This window comes from Fundulus heteroclitus, chromosome 7, assembly GCF_011125445.2.
Source record: "Fundulus heteroclitus isolate FHET01 chromosome 7, MU-UCD_Fhet_4.1, whole genome shotgun sequence".
In the NCBI taxonomy this organism is placed as follows: Eukaryota; Metazoa; Chordata; class Actinopteri; order Cyprinodontiformes; family Fundulidae; genus Fundulus; species Fundulus heteroclitus.
In genome coordinates, this window is record NC_046367.1 from 3,671,569 (window position 1) to 3,698,159 (window position 26,591).

The 26,591-nt window shown below is 40.5% G+C and overlaps 1 protein-coding gene and 1 long non-coding RNA gene across 2 annotated transcripts in view; one reads left to right on the top strand and one right to left on the bottom strand.

The window, feature by feature from the left end:
* The window catches only part of tmprss3a (transmembrane serine protease 3a), a 202,925-nt gene that overhangs the window by 93,642 nt on the left and 82,692 nt on the right, over nt 1–26,591 (bottom strand). Inside the window, exons 6-8 of the mRNA XM_036138765.1 lie at nt 23,916–24,039; nt 12,810–12,929; nt 1,944–1,990 (exon numbers count right to left, since the gene is read on the bottom strand). Of these exons, the coding sequence (XP_035994658.1) occupies nt 1,944–1,990; nt 12,810–12,929; nt 23,916–24,039 (291 nt within the window). The remainder of the gene's footprint in view (nt 1–1,943; nt 1,991–12,809; nt 12,930–23,915; nt 24,040–26,591) is intronic.
* Nucleotides 9,748–12,817, top strand: LOC110367201. Its single transcript, XR_002427302.2, has 3 exons — nt 9,748–9,960; nt 10,031–10,094; nt 12,137–12,817. It is a non-coding gene; the product is annotated as an uncharacterized LOC110367201 (long non-coding RNA).

Here is a 26,591-nt window from a genome sequence, read left to right on the forward strand (position 1 = left end):
TCCAAAATTTTATTTTATGCTTTTTGGATACAATCCGGGTTAGCACCCGAACATCCCTTTCAGACAACTTCCTCTTGCGTCCACAGTTAATCTTGTTGGATGTGGTTTGTCCTTCTTGGTGGTATGCTGACATTACCCTGGATACCGTGGCTCTTGATACATCACAAAGACTTGCTGTCTTGGTCACAGATGCGCCAGCAAGACGTGCACCAACAATTTGTCCTGTTTTGAACTCTGGTATGTCACCCATAATGTTGTGTGAATTGCAATATTTTGAGCAAAACTGTGCTCTTAACCTGCTAATTGGACCTTCACACTCTGCTCTTATTGGTTCAATGTGCAATTAATGAAGATTGGCCACCAGGCTGGTCCAATTTAGCCATGAAACCTCCCACACTAAAATGAGAGGTGTTTCAGTTTCATTGTCCAACCCCTGTATAACCATGCAGTCTCCCGGGTCCTTCTGGCTCCTTCTGGATGAAGTCGATAATGTGGCCAATGTCCGCATACTCTTTACCTCTCAATCCGTATGCCTTTAGCACTCGAATTGTGTCTCTTAGTTATTACCACTCAATGTTTAATTACAAGAGATCGCAGGAAGGTTGAAATAAAATGAAATCAAATCTATGTTTCTTGAATGTATGCTACACTTTCTATGTGTAGTGTATGCTACACTACACATAGAGGAGCTCCTTCACAAATAACTGTGGCCACAAGTTATCTATCTCGTTCCCACGCATTAGTCTAGTCACATCTTGTAAACATTTTTGCTGTCCATGTCACCAAACGGGCTCCGTACTGGAATTTTTCTTACAATAAAAATGTTAATTGCGTAATGTGTTTTAAGACATGTACCTAATCCATATTGTTTCTGAAGTTCACAGAAACAGAATAAGATTTACTGGATATGATGGATGGGTTTGGCTCCAGCTTTTACTGTCATGCCAGTGGTAATTAGACTAAAGTTATGAAAAAAACATGTTATCAATGGCCCTTAATGTATGAAATGAGACAAACTTATTTAGAATGACGAGAAGCATGAAAAGCTTAGAGATTTCCTCAGTGAATAAGGAGACTACAATAGTAGAGAAAGATCATAAGGAAAAGTTGGAAAACTAGCCAATGAGACCTAATCTTATGTGCTAGAAAGGGATAGATTATATACATTCAGTGCAAGGTTAATTTCCCATTTCTGCAGTGAAAAAGTCTGGGAGTGGTGCAAAAAAATTAAAAGAGCGAACAGTAGGGACATTTTCCAAACTATGAGGCGCATGCTTTGGAAAAGGCACATTAGCTTTAAAAGTCAAATAATTTGTGAAATTAAGTCTATCTGTGTGCCATCTAAGTGTCACATAATCTGTCAATATAATCACACTTTTTCTAAAAGGCCCCAGAGGCTGCAACACCATTAAGCAAAGGGGGTCACACAGATACATGGTTTAACCTTGAACAAAACTAGGTATTCCAACTGGGATGCGCATAAAAAACACGTTTTGGACAAATCTGGCTAACATTAAGCTTCTAGAAGGGGTGTAGTAAAGCTCTGACCTCCAAAACTGAATCTATGCCTCTCCACCCATTTTAAATAAATTCTTCCATTTCTGTCAAGACAGATGAAAAATCCAGGAATTATGCCAGATAAATGGTCACAAAAAGTGTTTGGTAGTGTCTGTATTTTAAGCTCTGACTTTGTGTAAATTAGATATACTTCACAATAAATGTAAATGTGCGCACACGGTTCTTGTTTTTACAGAATTATGAAGTTGTATGGTGCATCACGATTCCACATTGAAGAGGAGGAGTTCAAATGCATAGTCAAAAGCCTCAAATTAATGTGACACATATAACCATGACAGATAAGACTCCTGATCATAAATTGTACTTCTCAAACTTGACATTAAATACTGTTAGGAAAGAAAAACAGTTTGAACGTGTTCTCTCACCAATACATTTCAAAGTGGTCACCATCCCTGAGCTGCATTGGGTTTTACTGCAAAGACACAATCAAGGTTAGATTACAACAAAAAAAAACAAACATAAAATAGTATGTAAATCCAAAGCAGAACATACCCACAGTATCTGTTTTTTAATTAACTTAAATATTTATTAAACAGTATTCACATTATAACCCTAGTTCACCCAAGCTATTTTGGAATTAATTGAAGTACTACACTTCCAGTTAGGAAACAATTTTTGTATCCATCACAGATTAAAGATCACCTCATTGCAGAAGTTTTCTGGGATCATTAGATACCATTCTTGCATATCAGTTGAGAGATACAGGGAGTAAAGACATTATGTAGCTGATGATGATATTAATAAAATATTTGTCAAACATCATTTGAAACAATGTTACACCAATTCTACCTTTGATTTACTGTGTCCTCAATAAGCGTTTAAAACAAGGACATGTTTGTGTGTGTTTGTGTATGCATATGCGTAAAATATTCCATCAATCAAAATTAATTTATAGAGTACAGCTAGGTGTAATAGAAAGTGCTTTAGAGGTTACAAACAGGAGGGCAGACATAAACCACTAGGGACATCTTAAAATTAATGGAAAAAAGCAGATACACTAATAAGATAACAGATGGAAAAACAATTAAGAATTATAAGCTGTGGTGTCTGCATTTGGGGCCATGTCGCTGTGGAGCTCTAACGTTCGCATGATTGTTCTTATAGAGCAATATTGTAAAAAAAAGACCAACCCTTACAAATGAACTTTGTAAGGTGCCTTGAGATTTATAAAGAGAGGTATTGTATGCTCAAAGTACCCTCCCTCTTTAGGCGCCTTGAAAGTGGGTCCTTCCCTCCAACGTTTGTTTAAATACTGAACTTCTGAAAGCGCAGTGCGCATGCCCAAAAAGCTCTCAGTAGACAGCCGAGGGGCACAAATCTTATGGCCCCAGGCTTGGATCATCCAATCAAAATACTTGAATAGCACACGTTGTGTTTACATTAGTTTCATGAATGAAAATTTAAACAAAATAAAACATAGAAAAATGTAAACTAAAAGCAAATATTAATCTAGTGTTGGTTGTCGTTGCTAGCTCATTGAATAATTGATGTGAATCTTTTCTGTTTAATAAATGAACAATATGAGTGAGCATTTATTTGTTATTTTATGTATAAAAATTCAATTACATTTATCTTATATAAAATGGATTTTCTTGTGTTATTTTATGCTAATGTATGCTAATTTCTCCAAAGTTAAATTTCATCAAGTGACTTACAACTACATAGTCACTTGTAAGGACTATGCATCACAAACAATTTGTTGCTGCTAATAGGTGTTGAGTTTATGTGCCCCACTTAACTTATGCCATAGACACCTCTGATTACAAATGAGAAAAACTCTGCATAAGATTAGCAACTCTTGAAATATTATTGTCTAGAGAGCAAACAGTGGTGATAGTTAAATGGTTTTATAAGAAGGAAAATATGTATACACATACAATTTCTAAAAACACAAAACATTTAATAATGTAAAATCATACATAGTAAATATACAAAAACTAAAACAGCTAATAATAAAATCTGAAATCGTAAAGAACAATATTATCAAAGCAAGATTTGAAAATAAATTGGCCTTGCTGAGGGCTATAATGTTTTAGTTCTCAAACTAGGTATTAACATAAGACTTGAGGGTCTGGACAATTCAATAAAATTTTATGAATATAGCACCAATTCACAACACGTCATCTCAAGGCACCTTACAAAGTCAAATTCAATCAAATCATACAGACAGATTGGTGAAAAGGTTTCCTATTTAAGGAAACCCAGCAGATTACGTCAAATCTTGACAACCAGCATTCACTCCTGAAAAAGCGTGGAGTTCAGGTCTGTTCAGCTCAGGGTCCGGATCTAGTGAAGGAGGACACTCTCTACCTTTTGCAGAATCTTTAGACTTTCCTGGTCAACTTTCACCTAACTGAACCTTCGTGTACCCAGCATTTGTAAGGACTCTGCCCTGCAGTGATCCACTGCTTTTCTCACAAAGCAAATTAATCATAAAAATGTTTTTTTCCCAAAGAGGAAGAACAATGTTTTATATCAAGTTTTTTTTTTACCAATTCAAACTAAACAATCTTTGACTTAAAAGAAATTATGTGTCAAACCAAACATCTAAGTCATGTGATAACTGGCAAGCTACAAAACATCAAAACTCTGACTTCAAACATAAATTAAGAAAACCTAATCTGGATCTCTAAGAAACAAATCTAAAATGTGAGTAAATATAAATTAAGCTTATATTTGACATTACCATTTTAAAAACCCTGTCCTTTTTATTTCCTTAGAAAGATGACAGGACTGAGAGGGTATCTCAGTCCAGTTTGAGTATACATCATAAGCTAGGCTATTTGTTTACCTAGCAAACTGATAAAAAGGGGGCTAATTTTGGACAAAGTTGGAGAAATGTCACTTTTTATGTTACAACCTTGTGCTCATTGAACAAGTGGTTTGATAAATGACTTTTACACTCTCCTCATCGAACGAATCCACCATCGCTCTCCCACTGTTTGAAAAACACAGAACTGCTGGGAGTAGCTGCTGCCAGCCTCGCCCCTTGGAAACAGCATGTGGACCAAACCACTTAGTGGGACAGGGGTGTCATGATCTTTTAATAATTAGAAAACATATATTATGTTTATAGTTTTATAATTTGGATCTTTTGATTTTCCTTTAACTCAACACTACTATAATAGTATTTTAAAAAATCATTATCTGTGTTTACAATGATTTTCTTTTTCGAGGGGTGGTGGTGGGGGGGGTGACATTCCTTGCGTCCCCCCTCCCTCCACTAGGGATTTCTGCCAGTGATACTGAGTATGCATGAAGCGACAGTGGAGAGGAAAACTCCCTTTTAACAGGAAGGAAAACCTCCAGCAGAACCAGGCTTGGTCTGAACAGTGAACTGCCTCAACGAACTGGGGGTTACAGAAGACAGAGCAGAGACACTAAAAGCACAGAAACACACACTGATCCAGGAATGCTTCCTATGTTAGAGAGTAATGGCAGATGATCAAAGGGCAAAGGGACAGGTGAATACAATATCACCTGTCCCTTTGCTAAAAACTGTCGAGCTATGCTCACAAAGAGTCAACACAAGAATGTACGGCTACTGCTCAGAGGTTGATGGCTAATTTACAAACTCAGCAAAACTTTTTTCATGGACAAACTACGATCCAAGAGTCAAGAACCAAGGCAAGTTTTTTGCTGGCATTCAAATTAGCAAAGGCTAGGAAGCCTTTCTCCAAAGGAAAGTTTTTTTTTTTTTTTTTTTTTTTAAAAAAGCATGGTTGAGACTACAGGTGTCTTGTGTCCAGACAGCAACGACAAGTTTGAAAAAATCAGTTTATGATGCAGGACAGTCACTCGGCATGTGGAACTGATTGATGATTATATAACCGGCAAGTTAAACAAAAAGGCGGAGTCCTTTAAGTTATCATCCATCAAGAATCTCCATTTTAATAATGTTGTTAATCCAGTTGTAAAACTTGTAAACTACATACAAGCAAGGGGACTTCAGTATCATCAGTTCATTACGTTTCTGGAGGAAACCAATGCCGATCATCAGGACTTGCTGTACCACTCTCGTGTCTGCTAGTTAAGTTTGGGTGTTTCAACGAGTGTGGGAACTGAAAGGGGAAATTTGGGCATTTCGGAGTTAATGGGGAAAGTCAATAAATTTGAAGAGATGTTCAGCATCACGAACTTCAACAAAGCCCATCACAGATCTAATTTGACAGACCAACACTCAAGCTCTATCCTGAGAATTGCTGCAACAAAACTAACTCCAGACTTTGATGCACTGATAAAAAAGGGAGACCAACAAGATTGTTACCATTGAAAGTGAACGTCATTTCACTATGTTGTGGGAAAAATACCACATTTCGAAAACAATTTGTACAATAAGCCATGCATATTCATGCTTTACTACCTGTTGAAGGCAAAACCTTTTATGCAATGGCTTTTACATGTCATTTTTCGTAGTTTACACTGCTTCTGGCCCGGCCCCTCTGTCAAATTTAAGAATCCGTTGTGGCCCACAAGTCAAAACGTTTGCCCACCTCGTATTACACACTCTATCAGACCTGAGTGGCGACCTGTTTCTACTTACGACAGTGGAAGGGGTGCACATCTCCGCAAGTGGTGTTTGGCTTTCATAAAGACTCAGGCAACCATAATTTAGGGCACACTCTTGCTTATTCCATTTTACTGCATTTGTAACTGTGAAGAGACCTGCCTCAGCGCTGATTTGCAACCCTTTCTCTGACTTTTGTTTTGAAGTATAGTGTCTGTTTTTAGAGTCATGTCCTTCAAGAGAAGTTATTCAATGTGTGATCGCTTCACTGGGTAAAAGGACCAGACAGGGCACTAAACACCGAAAGGGGTGGTAGCTTTTACATTCCTCTCCTAATTATACTGCTGTTTTTCTCTTGTGCCTTGTCAGATATTCCATTAAGCTACCTCCTGGGGTCCGTTCTTCGAACGTTGCTTAAAACATCCAAGATCAAATGAGACATCCAAGATGATTTCATCCGGCTAATCATGATCCGGCTAATTGGGTTCTTCGAACACACCTGTTGTTTACGATTAGTATGGCTGGATTGAGTTATCTGAGACAACTGCGCGCTCATGCGTTTGTTTAAAAGGGGAAATGTATCGATAGTAGAAACATTGATCAGCAACGCTGCTATTGGCTGTTCAGCATGGCCAAAGAACGCCCACAGTTTTTTTCCCAGCAGAACAAAAGCTTTTAATGGAAGGTTATGCCGAATTTGAGTCATTAATTAAAACACCTAAAAATCTGTTAAAGCCAGGAGAGAGGGCTGGCAAAAAGCAGCAGACAAATTAATGTGTAAATACTGTCCATGGTAGATGTTTCTATCACTTTCTCCAGTATTAATTTTTGCATTTTAATAATCTCATATTTACTTTGTTCTTTTATGTCAGAGCCTCCACGGGACCCACTAGAACATGGGGACAAGTAAAAGTGAAATACAAGAATATTCTACAAAATGGTAGCCTTTAATTATTATACTGTATTTTAAAAAGGCACTTGTTATGTCAAGAGATCCAAATTTCAGTGTCATTCCTTAGATACGGGAAGTAAAGGACACGTGCAAACTGGGAATTTTAACAAAAAAAAAAAAAAAACAATCTTTATCCATAGAAAATGAAAATCTTCCTTTTCCAAGTCATCCACAGTTTACACGGTAAAACTGTATTGCTCCGTGTCTAGATAATCCAACCATAGTTTTTTCTAATACAATATACGGCTCGACAGGAAGCAAGCCTTTCAAAGTAAACTAAACTTCACAATAAAATGGCCCGAACAAATCTTTCAATGAATAGGATTAAAATAAAAAGCAAACCACCATACAAATAACTTAAAATTTTAGATTTATGGCTCCAACACCACTTTTTCCTCTTTAAAAGCCACTGTTAAATGATGTGTTTGTCTGTTTATAACAGCCACCAAGAAAAATCTCTACACTGTCGCGCTGCGCTAAAGGATTCAATTCAATTCAATTCAATTCAATTCAATTTTATTTATATAGCGCCAAATCATGAAACATGTCATCTCAAGGCACTTTACAAAGTCAAGTTCAATCATATTATACAGATTGAGTCAGATTATACAGATTGGTCAAAAATGTCCTATATAAGGAAACCAGTTGATTGCATCAAAGTCCCGACAAGCAGCATTCACTCCTGGGGAAGCGTAGAGCCACAGGAAGAGTCATCTGCATTGTACATGGCTTTGCTGCAATCCCTCATACTGAGCAAGCATGAAGCGACAGTGGGAAGAAAAACCACCCATTAACGGGAAGGAAAAACCTCCGGCAGAACCGGGCTCAGTATGAACGGTCATCTGCCTCGACCGACTGGGGTTACAGAAGACAGAACAGAGACACAACAAGAGAAACAAAAAAGCACAGAAGCACACATTGATCTAGTAATCTGTTCTACATTAGATGGAAGTAGCGGGTGAGCCGTCTTCTCTGGATGATGTCAGAGTTAACAGAATGCCAGACCAGGTGTACCTACTATGAAGAAAAAGAGAGAGAGCAAAAAGTTAAAAGCTGAAATGACGACAGTCATTTCAATGTAATACAATGCAAAACTGGAGAACAGTAGACTGAAGAACAGTAGAAATCAGTAGAGTGAGAAAATTAGACCCTGATGTCCTCCAGCAGCCTAGGCCTATCACAGCACAACTATAGAGATAGCTCAGGGTATGAGCCACTCTAACTATAAGCTTTGTCAAAAAGGAAAGTTTTAACATTAGTCTTAAAAATAGATAGGGTGTCTGCCTCACGGACCAAAACTGGGAGTTGGTTCCACAGGAGAGGAGCCTGATAGCTAAAGGATCTGCCTCCCATTCTACTTTTAGAGACTCTAGGAACCACCAGCAGACCTGCAGTCTGAGAGCGAAGTGCTCTGTTAGGAACATACGGGGTAATCAGAGCTCTGATATATGATGGAGCTTGATTATTAAGGGCTTTATACGTTAGAAGGAGAATTTTAAATTCTATTCTTGATTTAACGGGAAGCCAATGAAGGGAGGCTAAAATTGGAGACATATGATCCCTCTTGTTGATTTTCATCAGAACTCTTGCCGCAGCATTTTGAATCAGCTGAAGACTTCGAACTGCATTTTGTGGACTTCCTGATAGTAAAGAATTACAATAGTCCAGCCTTGAAGTAACAAATGCATGGACTAGTTTTTTCAGCATCACTCCTGGACAGAATGTTTCTAATTTTGGCGATATTCCGTAGGTGAAAAAAGGAAACTCTGGAAACCTGTTTAATATGGGATTTAAATGACATGTCTTGGTCGAAAACAACACCAAGATTTTTAACTTTATTACCAGAGGCCAAGTTAATGCCATCCAGATTAAGGGATTGATTAAGAACTTTATTTTTTGAAGACTCTGGCCCAAAGATTACAACTTCTGTCTTGTCAGAATTTAAATGCAGGAAATTTAAAGTCATCCAGCTTTTGATGTCATCAAGACATGACTGCAGTCGAAGTAACTGATTGGATTCATCAGGATTTATGGATAAATATAGCTGAGTGTCATCAGCATAACAGTGGAAATTAATCCCATGCTGTCTGATAATTTTGCCAATCGGAAGCATATATATAGTAAATAGAATTGGTCCAAGGACTGAACCCTGTGGTACTCCACAAGTGACCCTAGAGTTTGAGGAAGATTTATTATGATCCTGTCTATTGCGCAATACGCGATTAATTCGAAAAACTCTGCAAATTATTCTTGCACCTTCCGCAACAGGTTGCAGTCGTAAAAATGGACATAGCTACGGCAGACTTCCCATCTCCTCCGCTTATACAGCCATGATCTAATCTTGTTTACATGAAATAAGCCTGCTCTGGAGCAGGCTCAAGCTGGCGCACTTGTTGCTATGACAACAAGTGCAGGAAGTCTTTCGAAGAACCAAACGATCCAAGATCATGCCAAATCGTCAACAATGAAATCCTGCTAACTGAGTTAGCGACATACGAAGAACGGACCCCTGTTCTGGTCAGCTTCTTGTTGTATTCCTGGTCCTTGTCATGCCTGCCCAGTCTGTAAGTTTTTGCCATTTTGTTCATAAATATCATTCATTTCATCATGTGGCTCCCGAAGCTCTTGTCTGCACTTCAGTCCTGTTATCAACATGATGAACATGACAGGGTCTATTTGTACAGGTGTGTGCAAAAAGAGCCAACAAATAATCAACTAAGTGACTGTAGCAGCATAAATAGTACGCTGCCACTTTAAGGCCAAATTTGGCTGCTGCATATAAGCAGGTCTCCACCTACCACAAGGCTGCATGCGTTGTGACACTGAACCCAGCTGCTTCTCATTGTGGGTCAAATTGTGCTGGACTCCTTTTTTGCTCCTCCGACTTCTGGATTGACCTGTCCTGTTGTTTGCTGGCAGGAAGGTAAGGGCTAATGTGGCTCAGTATTGTCCACACCAGTTAAACAAAGCCTTCATTTAGCATTTTGTTGCAGCTGCACTGCGAAGGTGGAATTGGGGATTTGCTTACCTGGCAGCGTGGTAATTCACCAGTCACAGGTACGCAGCTACTGCAGATCATGGTACTAATCAGAACATGTATTAATAATCTATTTTTGTTTTAGTCATCTGACAAGCCTCTGACCAGCTTTCAACGTGGATTGACACTCGTTACTGTTTTGCCTAGAAAGAAATGTTTTAAAAAGACTTACCTGAACTTTCCCCTGCTGCCAGGAGCATTGGTGGCACGATTTATGGGATGCAGTGCAATATTGTAGTGCTATTGTATCACTGTTTTACTCGTATTGTTTTTTTTTTTCATTTAGGGACTGAGGCTACTGTGGTGGCAGTGGTGACCCCTGGTGGCGGTGTTTTTGTTTGTGTGTTGTGTTGGAGCACCCTTTTCTTGTGTTTGCTGTGTTTTTGTAGTGTAAAGGGTGATCCCTTTTCTTCACTAGATGTTTCAAATACATTCACTGTTTTAACCAGGCTGCACAGTGGCGCAGTGGGTAGCGCTGTTGCCTTGCAGCAAGAAGGTCCTGGGTTCAAGTACACCCCTGGGTCTTTCTGCATGGAGTTTGCATGTTCTCCCTGTGCATGCGTGGGTTCTCTCCGGGTTCTCCGGCTTCCTCCCACAGTCCAAAAACATGACTTGGCTTCTCCAAATTGTCCTTAGGTGTGAATGGTTGTTTGTCCTGTTTGTCTCTCTGTGTTGCCCTGCAACAGACTGGCAACCTGTCCAGGGTGTACCCCGCCTCTTGCCCAGTGAACGCTGGAGATAGGCACCAGCGACCCCCATGACCCCATGAGGGATTAAGCGGTTTGGAAAATGGATGGATGTTTTAACCATTTAAGTTCAGGTTATTGTTAAGACTAAACCTATTTGAAGTTTAATAAAGCTTTGTACAATTTTCTATTTCGTGTTTTATTTCCAGCAGAACTTACCTGTGTCCTTATTTTCCTGGAGTTACCCTTAGCTATCTCTGTAGTTATGCTTCTAGATGCTTAGGCTGGTAGTGGACATCAATATCTATTTTTCTCACTCTGGTGAGTTCTCCTACTGTTATCCAATTTGCATTATTAGTTGTTATTTCAACTTTTAACCTTATGTTTTCTCTTTTGTTCTCTTCATAGCAGGTAAATGGAGTCTGCCATTCTGTTAGCTGTGACACCATCCAAGGAGGCAGATCATCCGTCATTACAATATCACTGAAATAATTTCTAGATCAACGTGTGCTTCTGTGCTTTTTATGTCTCTGCTCTGTCTTCTTTATCCCCCAGTCGGTCGTGGCAGATGACCGCTCAAACTGAGCCTGATACTGCTGGAGGTTTTTCCTTACTGTTAAAGGGGAGTTTTCCTCTCCACTGTCGATTCATGCATACTCAGTAGGAGGAGGGATTTCTGCAAAACCATTAACAATCCAGATGACTGTCCACTGTGGCTCTACGCTCTTTCAGTCGGAGTAAATGCACTTGTCAAGACTTGATAAAATCTACTTGGTTTTCTTTGATATGATTGTTTTTCACCAATCTGTCTGAATGATATGATTGAATTTGATGTTGCACAGTGCCTTGATATTGCATGTGTTGTGAATTAGAGCTATAAAATCTAATTGAATTAGATTATCCAAAGCTGACAGTTTGTCCCTTTCACATGATGGTTTTATAATCTCCCTGTCACCCCAGTTTAGGTGTCATCCTCGATAGCACTCTATCCTTTACCTGTCACATCAGTACCATCTGTCATGATCTCGGCACTGATGCCTGGTCTGATCACTCATTTCACACACCTGCTTAGCTCCGCCCATTCTGCATTACCATTCATCTGATCAACCTGCTTCCGTTACTATTTAACCAGCCTTCAGACCAGTCATCAGTGCCAGATTGTACGAGCCATTTGGTGAGTCCAGTGTATTCTGTTCTGTTTGCACTGTAGATACTGACCCAATTAGCCTTTTGACATCTGAGCCAGCCTGATCCCTGTAAACTGTTTTTTCTGCCTGATTCCGACTGCCAACTTGTTACCTGACCTAAGTCTGTTCCAGGACTTTGAGCTTGCCTGATCCCTGTCTTTTACCTTTCTTGTTTGTGTACCGAACCAGACCTGCTTTCTGACCACCAAGCCTGCCTGTCCTCATTTAGCCTGGATTTGTGTCCCGACTGGTCATTTAGCCTGGATTCTGCTCTGGACTGTTCTGTGCTTCTGTTTTACTGGTTTATGACTATGGAATGTTTGTGACCATGAACTCTGTCTTGCCCTGTTAATATTACATACCAGTCTGTCATCTTGGTGTTACCCACAACCTGTTCCTAAATAAACCGTCTTAAATCTTAACATTAGTTCTGGCTGCATACTGGGTCCATCTGTCCCCTTTTTTGACATTTAAGCAACATTAATTCTCCCCACTGTACCTCAATTGTTGTCCATAGGCTTTTCACCTCCCTCTATGAATACTGTAATTTTTATTGTTGTCTTATCGTTATTGTTATTACGCTACTTGTTCTGTGTAATGTCCTTGAGTATTCTGGAAGGCACTTTTTTTATATTTTAATTTTTTAATGTCACTAGCGAGGAGTCCTATTAATAACATGTAGTTTGGAACTTCTGTACAAACAGCAGCTATCTTACCAGTTTTCCCCAATTACTACTGATTTTATGGTTGTATTAATGCAGATACAAGATCATCCAAACTGCGTTAAACTCTCTCCAGGTCACAAAGAATGATCAGGGTAATACTGCATACATTTTCCTCAACTTGATTAAATATTGCATACCTAAACATTGCAGTGTTCTGAAGCCTAGTGACCTCTGGCTGGCTATAGCTGATGGAGATCAGGTTGGTTTGAAGATCTTGCTCAATGGAGGTCAGAGAGAGGAAGAAGGACTCCACATACCTAGCAGAAAACAAAATTTTAAACATATTTAAAAAAATGTTTGGTATGCATAAGGAATTTAAGATATTTTGTTTGTGTAAAATAACCTAGCTTCCAAAAGCTTTTTGGATGTATTGAATAAAGTCATTAAGTAACTGTCTGGCAGTCATGCTCAGCATGTAAACAATATTTGAATTAAAGGGAGATTTTAACAGGAATTTGGTCCTCCTCAATATCAATAATCCCCTATAGAGTTTTTGTTGTTTTTTGGGAGATTTTTTTTTAGAATGTGTTTTCTCATGACATTTTAGGCAAATTGCAGCAAGCTGAACATGGTTGCCTACATGTGCCAGATTTTGCTATACAAAATTATCTCTCAAGACAGTATCCTACTTACATGGTTGACTTATTAAATACATATTTGATCCTGCATCAAATCTGTATTTGATGCAGGATCAAATACCTACCTATCTGTAGGTAAGCCACATTGATATAGAAACAACCTGTTTGTTTTGTGATGCATGGGTGGGTAAGCGTATGTGTAGAAATTAGTGAGTTTGTGTTGAGTTGGCGTTTATGAGCCAGTTCATTACCTGAATGTGCACAGTGGTAAGTGTGGCGAGAACGGCAGAAGACCCAGAACCCAAAGTGTCCAAAAACAGCAAAAGACAGGTGGACATAGTTCTGGAATGCCACAGCAGCTCCAGTCAGACATACAGAAGGCATCACCCTAGGGCAGCCATATGTCCCACATAGACGTAGACCCAGGTCTAGCAGCCCCCAGGCCAAAAAGGCCCAGAGTGAAATGCAGGGCAAAGAGGCCCCCAACCAAGCCATATCACCACCAACCCAGCTCTGCAGGCCAGACCTGGGATCTTGTCTCCCAAATGCCTCACACCAACCCCTGGCATCCAGAAATCAGAAACTGAAATAAAAAGGTGGGAAGAACACATTACCACCACCCCTGGTGAGCGGGCCCAGGAAAGGTAAAAAGGGAGGGGTACCCACAAGAACCCCCTGGAGCCCCCACAGCCAGCCTGATACCCTGGCTATTAAATAACTAATATTGTGGAGGACAAAGCCGAACAAAGCAGATGGGATGGTGCTCTCCTCATGAGAGGCATGGGGGGAGCACCACCAAAGCTGATCATTCCAAACCCCATGACCCTACTGGTGCATGGTGTATCATATTTAAAGGAGAAGGGGTGGGCATCAAGGGACCAGCATCAATTCCTGCTGGAGAGAGGGCCTCTGTTTCCCCAACGCTGACCACACAAGTATAGTGTTAACTGAGACCATGAAATTCTCTCTCATTTCTCTTGCACTCTGCAATCTAGCTCACCTCATGCACAGGTGAACTTCTTCCTGTGGCTGCACAGTCAACCCCATTTAATTAATCTGCTGATGTGCCTTTATATACGGGTCCTCAGTAGGCACCAGATCATTTAAAGGCCTTGTGTGAATAGATGTCCAATTTTTTTTGCCTTTGCCTTGTTAGAGATTATGAGATTACAGAGACTGGGCTGCAAAATCCGTTACCTTGGAAATTACAGATAGATGAACTCTGGAGGTAAAGTCTGATATACTTAGATTGGCCAGCATAACTGATTAGGAGAAAACGTGTCAGCTAGGACACATCTGCATTACAGCATGATCTTCTCCACCAATGTGATGAATGGAACGCTCAGTGTGCGATTTGCAAAAAAAACAGAGGGGGGGATAATTTCAAAAGTTGTATTAATGAATCAAAGTTTTATTAATAATGGTTAGCTAGCAGGTGCTCTTTCAGGTAGCTAGCTAGACCCAGTAAGTTAGACTTTTGTTTTTAAACTTGCACCATCTACTGTCGGGACTCAGGAGTGGGTATTAATTTACTTTAACCGCTTTGAGCAGAAAATGTAATAATACTCTTTAAATACAAACAACAAAATTTATTTACAAATGTGAAGGACACAAGACATGTATATTGATACATGTCTTGTGTAAATTTTGAAAAATCCATCATATTCAGGGGTTAAAGCAAAAACAATCAATTTGACTGAAAACATTTTCTAGTCAGCCCATATATTCCCGGGCCGTGGACGTCATGCCACCTTAGTAACCTCATTTGCTTATTGTAACAAGTCCACTTTAACCAAATCTGACATTTCCATTGACAATTCCTGTATCTCTCCCACCTTCCAGCTTCAGAGCCTTTGCACCATCAAGGACAGCCCTCTCCATAATCTCCTTCACTTTCCACATCCATAACATCACCTGGTTAACTTTCATATTTGTAGCATCAAGCAAGTTCTTCCTTCGCACTTTTGCCAAACTGGTCCACTGTCCACTCACCTTTCCACTTTACAATTTCAAAACCCTCCATAAACTGCAGCTAATTCAAAAGACAGCAGCTTGCATCATTACATCATCTTCTTCACACCTGTACATTAACTCTACTGTAACATTCAATATAAATCAATCCTATATACTCTGTGTCCCCGCCTCTCGCTCATTGACTGCTGGAGATGGTCAACGGCCCCTCCACGACCTTCTTTGTTACAGAAAAGCGCAGGTGGAATAATATTTATGATTTTCTTTTTTACTTTTTCCAAATCAGACCCAGTCAAACCGGGACATCATTTCACATTCGACCCTCCTCCTTCTTCTTAAAAAAAAAAGCGCGTCATGCTAAATTAGCCGAGCTACAGCGTTACTTTCAGTTTTAAATAAAACATAACAGCGACAGACACACTTACCGAGGGAAGTTGTTGTCAGCTGTTTTATGCACTGAACTTTCTGACCTGCTGGTTTACACAAATCCAAAGAAAACCTTTGACCACCGCTACTTTCACTCATGCATCTGAGGTCAGTTTGAGATTTTCTTTCTTTCTGATATCAGTGCACGCCTCTGAATGGGTGTACACAATGGGTCCTACTTAATATAGAGTGTTTATCAGCCTGTTATTGATCAAGTATTTTTTTCCTGGATTTCCTTGTCTCGTCTAACCTGATTGGCTTCCGTCTTCTGGACAATAGCCAAGTTTATCCCCCTCGACTCATGCCTCCTGCCTAGCCGAGGGAATTGTCTGGTTTAATGTGTATGACACACACCTGTCCTACTGATCCCCCTAAGGTCTGTTATTTAACCCCATGCTGAGACGAAAACTGCCTGCCTATACCAGGACACAGCCAGTTGTGATATCATTATTATCTTGGCTGTCACTTTCTGTATGCAAATTGAGCCTAAAGAACTACGTATTGGAACTATAAACCTTACCTGGATTCTGAGAAGATTAGTGGCTTTGCCTGTGTAAATTCTCAGCTATGTGGGTCATCGCAACAACAAACAGGCTTAAATCAAAGGAAAGTGTATTTTCACTCCATTTTTCTGAAATTGGTTCGACACCTATCTTTTCCAATTCTGCCGGCTCACACCTGAGAGAATAGTTGGAATACTGTTGTTTTTAAAGACATGCATTTTAAGGACATGCGTTGTTTTAGGTGCATTCTCAGTCAGATGCATATCAATAACCCAACTGTCATTGTCCTGGGTCATTAGTGGCTATTTCTCGGTGTGAGTGGAGTACTTGGTCACCTGAATCCTTATAAGACTGCTTATGTAATCCCTTTTGAATGTGTTGGGTCAAGCTGTAAACATTGGGGAGTTGGATGCACAATCCTCCCCCTCTGTTTACTGATGGGTTTTCTCTTTTGACCAAGACTGCTCCTTTTACTCCTCATTAAAACCATTGGTTTTCCCTGCCCAAAATCTGGACATGATTGTTATCAAAAGTATGTCCTTTATTCTTGAGGTGCAAGTTGACAGCTGAGTCTAGCCTTGAGCTGTGCCATGCAATAGTTGTTTCGTTTCCCTGATGTAGGAGCCTGAGCAGTCCTTGCTGTATTTGACTACATACACATGCCGCTCAGCTGTGGTGTGGGTGTTCTGTGTTTGGGATGAACCAGTTTTTTCTGAGTGTTATTAGGTTTTAAAATTCACTGGTGTGTTGTGTTTTGAGAAAACCTCTGGAATTTCTCAGAAACTCCGGACACCTATGGAATGACAATGTTTTTCTCTTTGTTTTCTCCTGTGTGTTAGACACTGGTGTTTTTCTGCCAGCTTTGTTGGCTGATTTGACAAACGCCCCATTTGGCTAACCACATTTTTAAAGTGTTTTCCTGATGTGGTTGTGTTCTTTTTGTTTCTCCTCTGTGGCAGAGGGAATGATGTCAACCCGATAATTCAGAACTGTGATAACAGAGAGTTTGTGTTCCAGTGGGTGATGTAAATAAAAATGCAGATATTGATTAGTGCCTTTATTTCTGGGTTTTCTATCAGCCATTAAGTCCTTAGCAGCCACTAACCTCTATCTCTTCCTCGTGGTTGTTGATGAGAGTTCTCCCGTCAGTTTCTTGTTTCCCAGTTTTTTAATAAAATTTTTGAATCATTCCCTGTGTTTGATTTAATTTTCGAAGTCTAGGATTACTTAACGATCCCCAAAGACACCAGAAGGAATCCCCCATTTGGGCAGCAAATTTTACTCCAATAATTAATATCAGATTGTTAAAATTACCTTTGAAAGTTTTATTTAGGTTTTGGAGAGTAACTTTGGGGATTCACATTAAATGACGCTAGTTATTACAAGAGGAATTTCTATCCTCATTTGTTTAATAATAAATGTGGACTTTTTATAGTCTGCTCGTTGTGAGTGAGGCACTAAGTTAGGAAGGTGTGAATGAGATTGTGTTTTTTTTCTTCCCAGGTTCGGGGCCGAACCGCTCCCTCTCCCAAGAACATCTCAAGTCTTTGTTGAGTGCGGAACCTATCCCCCCTGTCCTGCCCCACTCCGCTGGCTCGCGCCTTGGCCCTCTGGTGCATTGGCGGCCCTCGGGTTCGGGGCAGATTCCCAGGTGGGGGCCGGCTCATTCCTGGCGGCTGCTTCGCGGGGCCTGGCCCCCCGGGGCTTGGTCAGGGCTCTCGACTGGCGCGGCGCTTTGGGGCCCTGGGTCCCATGGCTGGTTCCACTGCAGCGTAGCTGTCTGCCGGCGGAGTCCACAGGCTCGCCCTCCTGGGGGCTTTGGCATTGCGGCGGCTGGGGAATTTCCTCAGTGTTGTCTCTCCTCTTCCCTTGGTGGGGGGGCAGATTTCCTGTTTTGGCCCCTCTTGGGCGCCCTGCTTTGGGGGCCCCTTTGGGGGTCTGGGGTTATGGTGCTTGGGGAAGGCGGATCTTTGGTTCTTCACAACCACTATTGAGCAATTTTTTCTTTTGGATAAATTTTACATACACAAGTGCACTCTCACAAACACCCACAGGTGCTGGGTTCCAGGTACTCAGTGTTCACTTCTATACAGAAAGCCCATAATTTATTTTTTTCTCAGCTATCACATTATACATGTCAGATTAAATAATACATATAATTCAGCAATGGTATCAAGGTGTTACTTTATTGCATCTGTTATACTATATCTGTTGGTTGTGCTGTTCATTTTACATCTCTCCTTGCAGGTGATGAAGCAGACTGAAGACGTTTTATCATTCTCCCCCTTTTATCTCCTCTTTCTCTCACCTCTTTTCTTTCTTTTTTCTCTTCTTGTTCTTCCTTTACTCTCATACTTTCCCATTGTAGTGTCCACATAATTTGAAATACCCCCCGCATGAATCACAATTAAACTATTTACATGCATGAATCAAGCGGAGCACTATGGCGAAAGCTGACTGATCCACTTGTGAAAGTAAAATCTGTCGAGCTCTGTTTTTGCACAGCCAGCAGCAAAAAAACGCCCCTGTCAGAACGGCAACACTGTCGGAACGACGTACTGTTCGCACAAACTATTATTGGTTTGTTAATTTACGCACTTCAATAGTTTTCCCCAGAGGCATATTTTGGACATCGTTAGCTCAGCTAACTTATGCTAAATATTCTCTGCCAGGCAGGAGTTCTGAAGACTGCTGGAAAGATGGAAAAGCAAAGACTGCAGGTTATTAAACATTCAGATTCTTAGCCACAGCCGTCTGAAAAGGAAAAGGTGAGGGTTTCCCTTTTACCGATATTTTGTTGCTATTATTGCGTTCATTTATTGACGACCATTTGAGGCAGTTCAGGCATAAATTGCTGGTGTAATTTATTTTACATAATAAACAAGAACACTAAACATCTGCTATTTTTGTTTAGACGTTTGCTTAGTTATAATAGTATGATTAGGGTTCCACTTATAATATTACTAATACTTATATTACTAATTTATAATTTACTTGTAGAATTAGGATAAAGACAAATAAAACAGGGAAACACTAGTTACTTTGGTTTTATTGTTCATAGATTTCCACACTGTCCATTAGGGTTAGTACAAACCAGAGGTGGAGCTAGACACTCTCATCATCAGGGGCTTAGCCAATAAAATATTACATCATTATCAGGGTAATTTGGTACACCAAAAAGTAAGAAATTATTTAATCTGTTATGCTGATGACACTCAGCTATATTTATCCATAAATCCTGATGAATCCAACCAATTACTTCGACTGCAGTCATGTCTTGAAGACATCAAAAGCTAGATGACTTTAAATTTCCTGCACTTAAATTCTGAGAAGACAGAAGTTGTATTCTTTGGACCAAAAATAAACTTCTTAATCAATCACTTGTATATTATAATAAAGTAAAAAATACCTTGGTGTCATTTTTGACCAAGACGGACTTATCGGACTTATCTCTGATGGTAACGAGTCCGCCTACAGGTGGGAGGCTGACCATCTGGCAACCTGGTGCAGGGAGAACAACCTGGAGCTCAACGCTCTAAAAACAGTGGAGATGGTTGTGGACTTCAGTAAGAACTCTATTCCAGGTACCCCCATCACCCTCTGTGACTCCACAATTGACACTGTGGAGTCTTTCCGCTTCCTGGGAACTATCATCTCACAGGACCTAAAGTGGGAGCTGAACATTAACTCCCTCACCAAGAAAGCGCAGCAGAGGATGTACTTCCTGCGGCAGCTGAAGAAATTCAACCTGCCAAGGACAATGATGGTGCACTTTTACTCCTCCATCATTGAGTCCATCCTCACCTCCTCCATCACCATGTGGTACGCTGGTGCCACCGCTAAGGACAAGGGCAGAGTGCAACGTGTCATCTGGTCTGTAGAGAAGGAGATTGGCTGCAATCTTCCATCTCTCCAGGACCTGTACACTTCCAGGACTCTGAGGCGTGCAGGGAAGATTGAGGCTGATCCCTAGTACCCCAGTCACAAACTATTTCAGTCACTTCCCTCAGGAAGGAGGCTGCGGTCCATCAGGACCAAAACCTCATGCCACAAAAAAAGTTTCTTCCCATCCGCTACCAGCCTTATCAAAAAGGCCAAGAGCCCCCATTGACACTTGACACTGCCTCTCTCCCTCCCTCGTTCAGGACCTACAAGCTACACTAATGTAGCATCTCCAGACCTTCTGTGTTACATTAACGCACAGTCTACTGTGTATATAGCTCTGTATATATATCTGTTTTGTCTGCACCATCAACACCAAGTCAAATTCCTTGTAAGTGCAACCCTACTTGGCAATAAACTTGATTCTGATTCTGATTTAAATTCCATAATAAACAGGTTTCTAGGGTTTCCTTTTTTCACCTCAGAAATATTACCAAAATTAGAAATATTTTGTCCAAGAGTGATGCTGATGCTAATTGTTTACTATCAGGATAAGCACAAAATGCAGTTCAAAGCCTTCAGCTGACCCAAAATGCTGCAGCAAGAATCCTGATGAAAGTCAACAAGAGGGATTTCACCTGTGTTAGCTTCCCTTCATTGGCTTTATGTTAAAGCCCTTTATAGTCAAGCTCCATCATATATCAGACATCTGATTACCCCATATGTTCCTAACAGAGCGCTTTGCTGTCAGACTGCAGGTCTACTAGTAGTTCCTAGAGTATCTAAAAGTAAAATGGGAGGCAGACCTTTTCGTTATCAGGCTCTTCTTTGTGGAACTAACTCCCAGTTTTGGTCCATGAGGCAGCCCCTGTCTACTTCTAAGACAAGGCTTAAAACTTTTTTTGACAAAGTTTATAGTTAGAGTGGCTTAGGTTACCCTGAGCTATCTCTGTAGTTATGCTGCTATGGGCTTAGGCTGCTGGAGGACATCAGTGTCTACTTTTCTCACTCTGCTGAGTTACTTACTGTTCTCCAGTGTGCATTGTTTGTTGTTATTTCAACTTTTAACTTTTTGTTCTGTCATTTTTCTCTTCATAGTAGGTACACCTGGTCTGGCGCTCTGTTAGCTGGGACACCATCCAGAGGAGGAAGATCATGCGCTATTACCATATAACATAAAAAGGATTTTTGGATCAATGTGCTTCCGCTATTTTTATGTCTCTGCTCTGTCTTCTCTAACCCCCAGGTGGTTGAGGCAGATGACTATTCACACTGAGCCAGGTTATTCTGGAGGTTTTCCTCTCCATTATCGATTATTGCATGCGGAGTAGGAGGGAGTCCTACAAAGCCATCGACAATGCAGACAACTGTCCACTGTGGCTCTATCCTCTTTCATGAGGAGTGAATGCTGCTTGTCAAGACTCGATGCAATCTGCTGGGTTTCCTTAGACAGGAAACTATTTGACCAATCTGTATGATTTGATTGAATTTGATCTTGTAAAGTGACGTGTGTTGTGAAATGGCACTACATAAATAACATTGAATTTAATTTAATTGGCTGACTGATCCAAATCTTGGTGTGGTTTGGCAGGACAAATGCAAGCAGGGAGGTCGTTGTCACTTTGTGGGTCTTGCAACAGGGTAATACTCCACAATGCAGAAGTGTCCAGAAGGGCTTAGGCAAGGGGTGAGTCCGGAATCCAGGCAAGACAATGGGTAACGAGAGGCACACAGTGAGCAAGGGCAAGCAAGCAGGGGCAGAAACAAGAGACAGGTCCGAGATTCAGGCTTGGTTTGTTCACAAGAAGCAGGAGAATAGACATGAACTCAACAACAAAGATATTTATTTTTAGTCTGCTGTTTAAGATATTCAACTATCAGATTTGTAAAGTTGTATCTATTCACCTTTCAGTTGTTTCAGGAACCCCTGATTAATCATGTAACTTCTTTGAAAAAAAAAATCTGTATTTAGAAATGTAAACTGTACACAAACAATAACTATAGTACCATTTCAATATGGGCCATTTCTATTTGACAACAGAATTATGGGGAAATTATGCATAAAGCATTGCATTTAAGGGCTTAACATTTGATATTCAATGCAACATTTTGTACAACCAAAACTGATATACCACCAAGGCTACTTTTTCTCCTTAAGCCACTTACTAAGACAAACTACCTTGTTTACGTTTTCAGAGCGCAAAGCTGCCTTTTTCTTTCGAATGATGTTCCCAGCAAGTGAGAAAACCCTCTCACAGACGACAAAAGTGGCGGGGCTAGTGAGATATTTTCTGGCCAGGGTAGACAGCTGTGGATGGGGCCCTGAACACCATTGTAGTGGGCAGGCTGTCTCACTGATTGAGCATTCTGCTCTCTAAAGGCTCAGCACATGGTTAGGGCCCACATCATCTGTGTCAGAGTCACAGTCTAAAGAAAAGAGTCTGGTTTTTGACTTTGGTGGCTCATTCCTGGGCTCTCCGGCAGCTTTATTGGATTCTTCTTGCAGAAAGGCCTCAAGCTTTGTCCATACTTCATCTGGCTGTTCTTTTGGGAGACACTTTAAATCCTTAAAGCGAGGGTCAAGTACTGTTGCCACTTTGAGCCAATCATGGTCGAGTGCACCTTTGCGCTCAAACAAGTCCTTCAGTAAGGCAGTCTTGAATCTCACTATGAAAGGTTGAGTCCTCATTAGAGATTGCTTCATCATGTCGTTCATCAACTGGCTTCATCATGTGGTCCAGGTATCGAAGGGCAGGTAACACGACAGAACATGAGACATACGTCTCACCTCTAAGAAGTTCAATCACATATTTGCAGTGATAAAATAAGATTTTGTTCATCTTTTTAGCAATCACAGTGATCATTTCTGAAATTATTTACATTGTTTCATTTACCTGTATGGTTCAAGGATGGCAGTCAACTTCTCCAGTTTTGTTCACTCTGCTTCAGACAACTCTGTTTAGCCAGAATAGCAATCACTGCCTCTTTGTTCTTGAGAATACGATAGGTCTTTAACAGTGTGAAGTTCCACCTTGTGTAAACATCCTGAATCAGGGGTTCCTTTTTCTGGCCAAGTTCCCTTTGCTGCTGATACCGTTCCTCTGTGTTGGCTGGGCTATGTCTGAACTGACCCACTATCTTGCGGCACTTCGCTAGTACATCATTAAATCTACAACTGTCCAGGCAAACAGTAATGGCTCTCTGCAAAATATGCGTAACACAGGTTATGTGCTGGAAAGAAAGCTGTCTTGCTGCTGCCATCATGTTTCTGGCATAATCTGTACCTATTGTGTAACCTTTTGCTAAATTTCCCAGTACTGAACCACAGAAAAAACTGGTCTGTGCAGTTTAGTGCATTGTTTTTGTGTACAGTGAGGACTAAAGATGCTAAATGCCAGTCTTTGTTGATGTGTGTGCAGTCACGCCAATGTAGTTAGAAATGCTCATGGAGGTCCAATGAACTGACCAATGAACTGCATTTTTTACACGGTAGTGTAGAAATGTTTAACCCATTATCCTCTACCACTGAAAGTGGTCTACAATTCACAGCGATCCATTTAGCCAGAGAGTTGCTTAATTTTTAGTTGCTTAATTTTTAGATGAGGGATTGCTGCAAAGCCATGGACAATGCAGACGACTCTCCCTGTGGCTCTACGCTTCTTCGGGAAGGAATGCTGCTTGTAAAGACTTTGATGCAAGCAACTGGTTCCCTTATATAGGAATTTTTTTTTGACCAATCTGTATAATCAGACCCAATCTGTATAATCTGATTGATAATTTTTTTTGTCTTCAGTGTCCTTGTTTAAAGCTTCGATTAAAATATTAACCTAATCTGAGCAAATAAAAAAAAAAAAAAACATTAGATATGGGCCATAGTGTAAACCTGGAGTATCCCAGTTGCTTGCAGGCAGATTTCCCCAGCTGGTTGTTCCATTCCTCGGAGCAGACTGTCATCCATTCTCCTCTTTTCTGAACCTGAAGAACTGAGTTCTTGCCACTGAGACGTACTATTAAAAAGACAGATGAGAAAAGGAACAATTAGCAAAATGCTAAGGGGTATGTTTGTTTGGACATATTTCAATTCTAGTGTTGTGCAATTATACACTGTTTAAAGGTTTTTAATGTTTCATAAATAATTATTTTAATATCTCCTATACTTTTTGAGTTACAGCGATTTGTTCGGGACCCTTTTTAGAGGATTTCTTAAAATCCATAAAAATCCCATTTAGATCATAATTTTTTACGCCTTTATTAAACTTTTTCCAGCAAAAAACGATAGCTTTTCTTCTTCCCCTATTTGTTACGAACTAAACACAGAAAAAATTACGTCTCTACCATTTATGGATCAGGAGATATGAAGCATTGTTCGGGGCAAAGTTCTCCATTATAATCCAATGGGACTTACTGTGAGCAAAGTGTCTGCACTTTTGTAGACAAGCCGCTGCAGGTGTGTCAGTGAGTTTCCATGAAAACGGAACTCTGAGGGCCAGAGAGAGAAGCTCCATTGAGATACAATGGAAACTTTCATCGCTCACTGCAGCGGCTGTGATTAATGTAGAAATCTGAAATTCACACAGTCACTTCCTCTTAACATTTTAAAATTTTCATGTGACTTTCAGCCATGTGTCAGTTTTCTGTCCCATTTGGGATTTCACATGCTTTCCTATTGGGCCTTTGCTTCCAACAGGACCTGGCATGATAACCAGACACAACCCAATTGGCCAATACAGCACCACCCACCTGTGGGAAATGGCGCTACTGACCATTTTGGTCAAATGTTGAGTTCTGGGCCCAGATGTGGTGAGGCTGAGTTGCTAAAGGAGGCCAATCTGACTCATGAACTTTGGTCACGTTTGGTGACATTAAGTATTGGCACCCCTATTTGAGGCACTTCCCAGTACAGGATTTGGACCAAACTGAGAGAGTACAATCCCCCGGTGATACTAAACACAACCTTGTTAGCGGCTAACGGTTAGCATGTTGCTAACCGGAAGTAGCTCTAGTAAGCCTGTACAAACTTCTGCTTGACAGATTTGGTGAATTTTAGGATTTTCTCCCACTTTAGGCACTTCTCAGTACAGGATTTCAACCAAACTAACAGAGTAACATCACCTGGTGATACTGAACACAGCCATGCTAGCGGCTAACCGTTAGCATGTTGCTAACTGGAAATAGATTTAGGAAGGTCCTACCAACTGCTGCTTAGCCAGAGTTCTTCTGCCTTTACAGACAGAGAGGGCTGCAGCTGTCAGTGAGTCTCCATGACAACGCTGCTAGCAAGAGGCTCCTAGGAGGTTCATTGACTTAACATGGCACCTTTCAACGGCCGCTGTGAGGGCTGTGAAGACCGTAGGAACCTTAAATTCGCAGTGTTGCTTCCTGTTGCTATTTCTGACGGTACGGTACGCACCATGAGGCAGGCGCCTTGCTAAATTTCTTCAGAAATTTTTCTAGTTCTTTATTATTCTTCCTTCACGATTAATGCGGCCCGAACCATAGCGTGCACCCCCACAATATAGGCATCAAAACCTGTGGCTCGATCTCGAGATGTGTGCTACTACTTTTATTGGGATTTCGAGTTACCATGGCAACAAAATTAGTGAAAAACCAACCCCCAAAAAACCCATAATAATCAATGGAGTCGGGTAGAAAGAAAGCCTCAAAAAAGCCTCCAAATGACCATTTTCAATACTGTACTGTGTCTTCATGCTTTTACCTACGAACACCGTTTAACTTCCAGTTTGTAGATATATCTGTGACCTACTCAGAAGTGAAAACGGCATGTGGATATCTTTTATCATCTCTTCACAGTTACTCCTCAAAGCTCATGTCCAAAAATCAGCGAAATCAACGTTTACAATGAAAGTCAATGACGGAATTCTCCAACCGCTAGAGTGGCCCACTCTAGCTTTTTTAAAGATTTCAAAACTCCGAACAACTTGACCTTACTCGCTCAATTTTCCCTCTACGTAGACAAATTATACATCAAAACGTAGGTATTTTTGTCAGGATTCAGGAAATGTAACCCTCATTGGTGTGGCATTTATAGATTTTTCGCAAATCACCTCAGAGCGACACAAACCCGAAACCTCCCCCATTCATTTCCTATGGAGCGGTTTTGAAAAATGACGTCTAAAAATCCAAAACATCACATGTTTTTGCATCGTCGCTACTCCTAAACCGTTTTATGTACAGACATGAGACTTTCATACATGAATGTCCCAACCCTTCTGGCACTCACAAAAAAGGAATTTTGTGGATAACTGTTACGGTTTTTCCGCAGGAGCAATTTGTTCGGGAGTAGCGAATGTGCAAAATCCTAAAAACGCTTTGGAGCTGCATTTTCCCACATCAACCACTTTTTTACATCGTCGCTGTGTCTACACCGATTTTTGTACAAACATAAAAATGAGCTTCATGGTCCTCAAAAGCCTGCTGATACTCATGGTGAAAGAATTATTTTGATATCTCTTATACTTTTTGAGCTACAGCGATTTGTTCGGAACCGTTTTAAGAGGATTTCTGAAAATCCATAAAAATCCCATTTAGATCATAATTT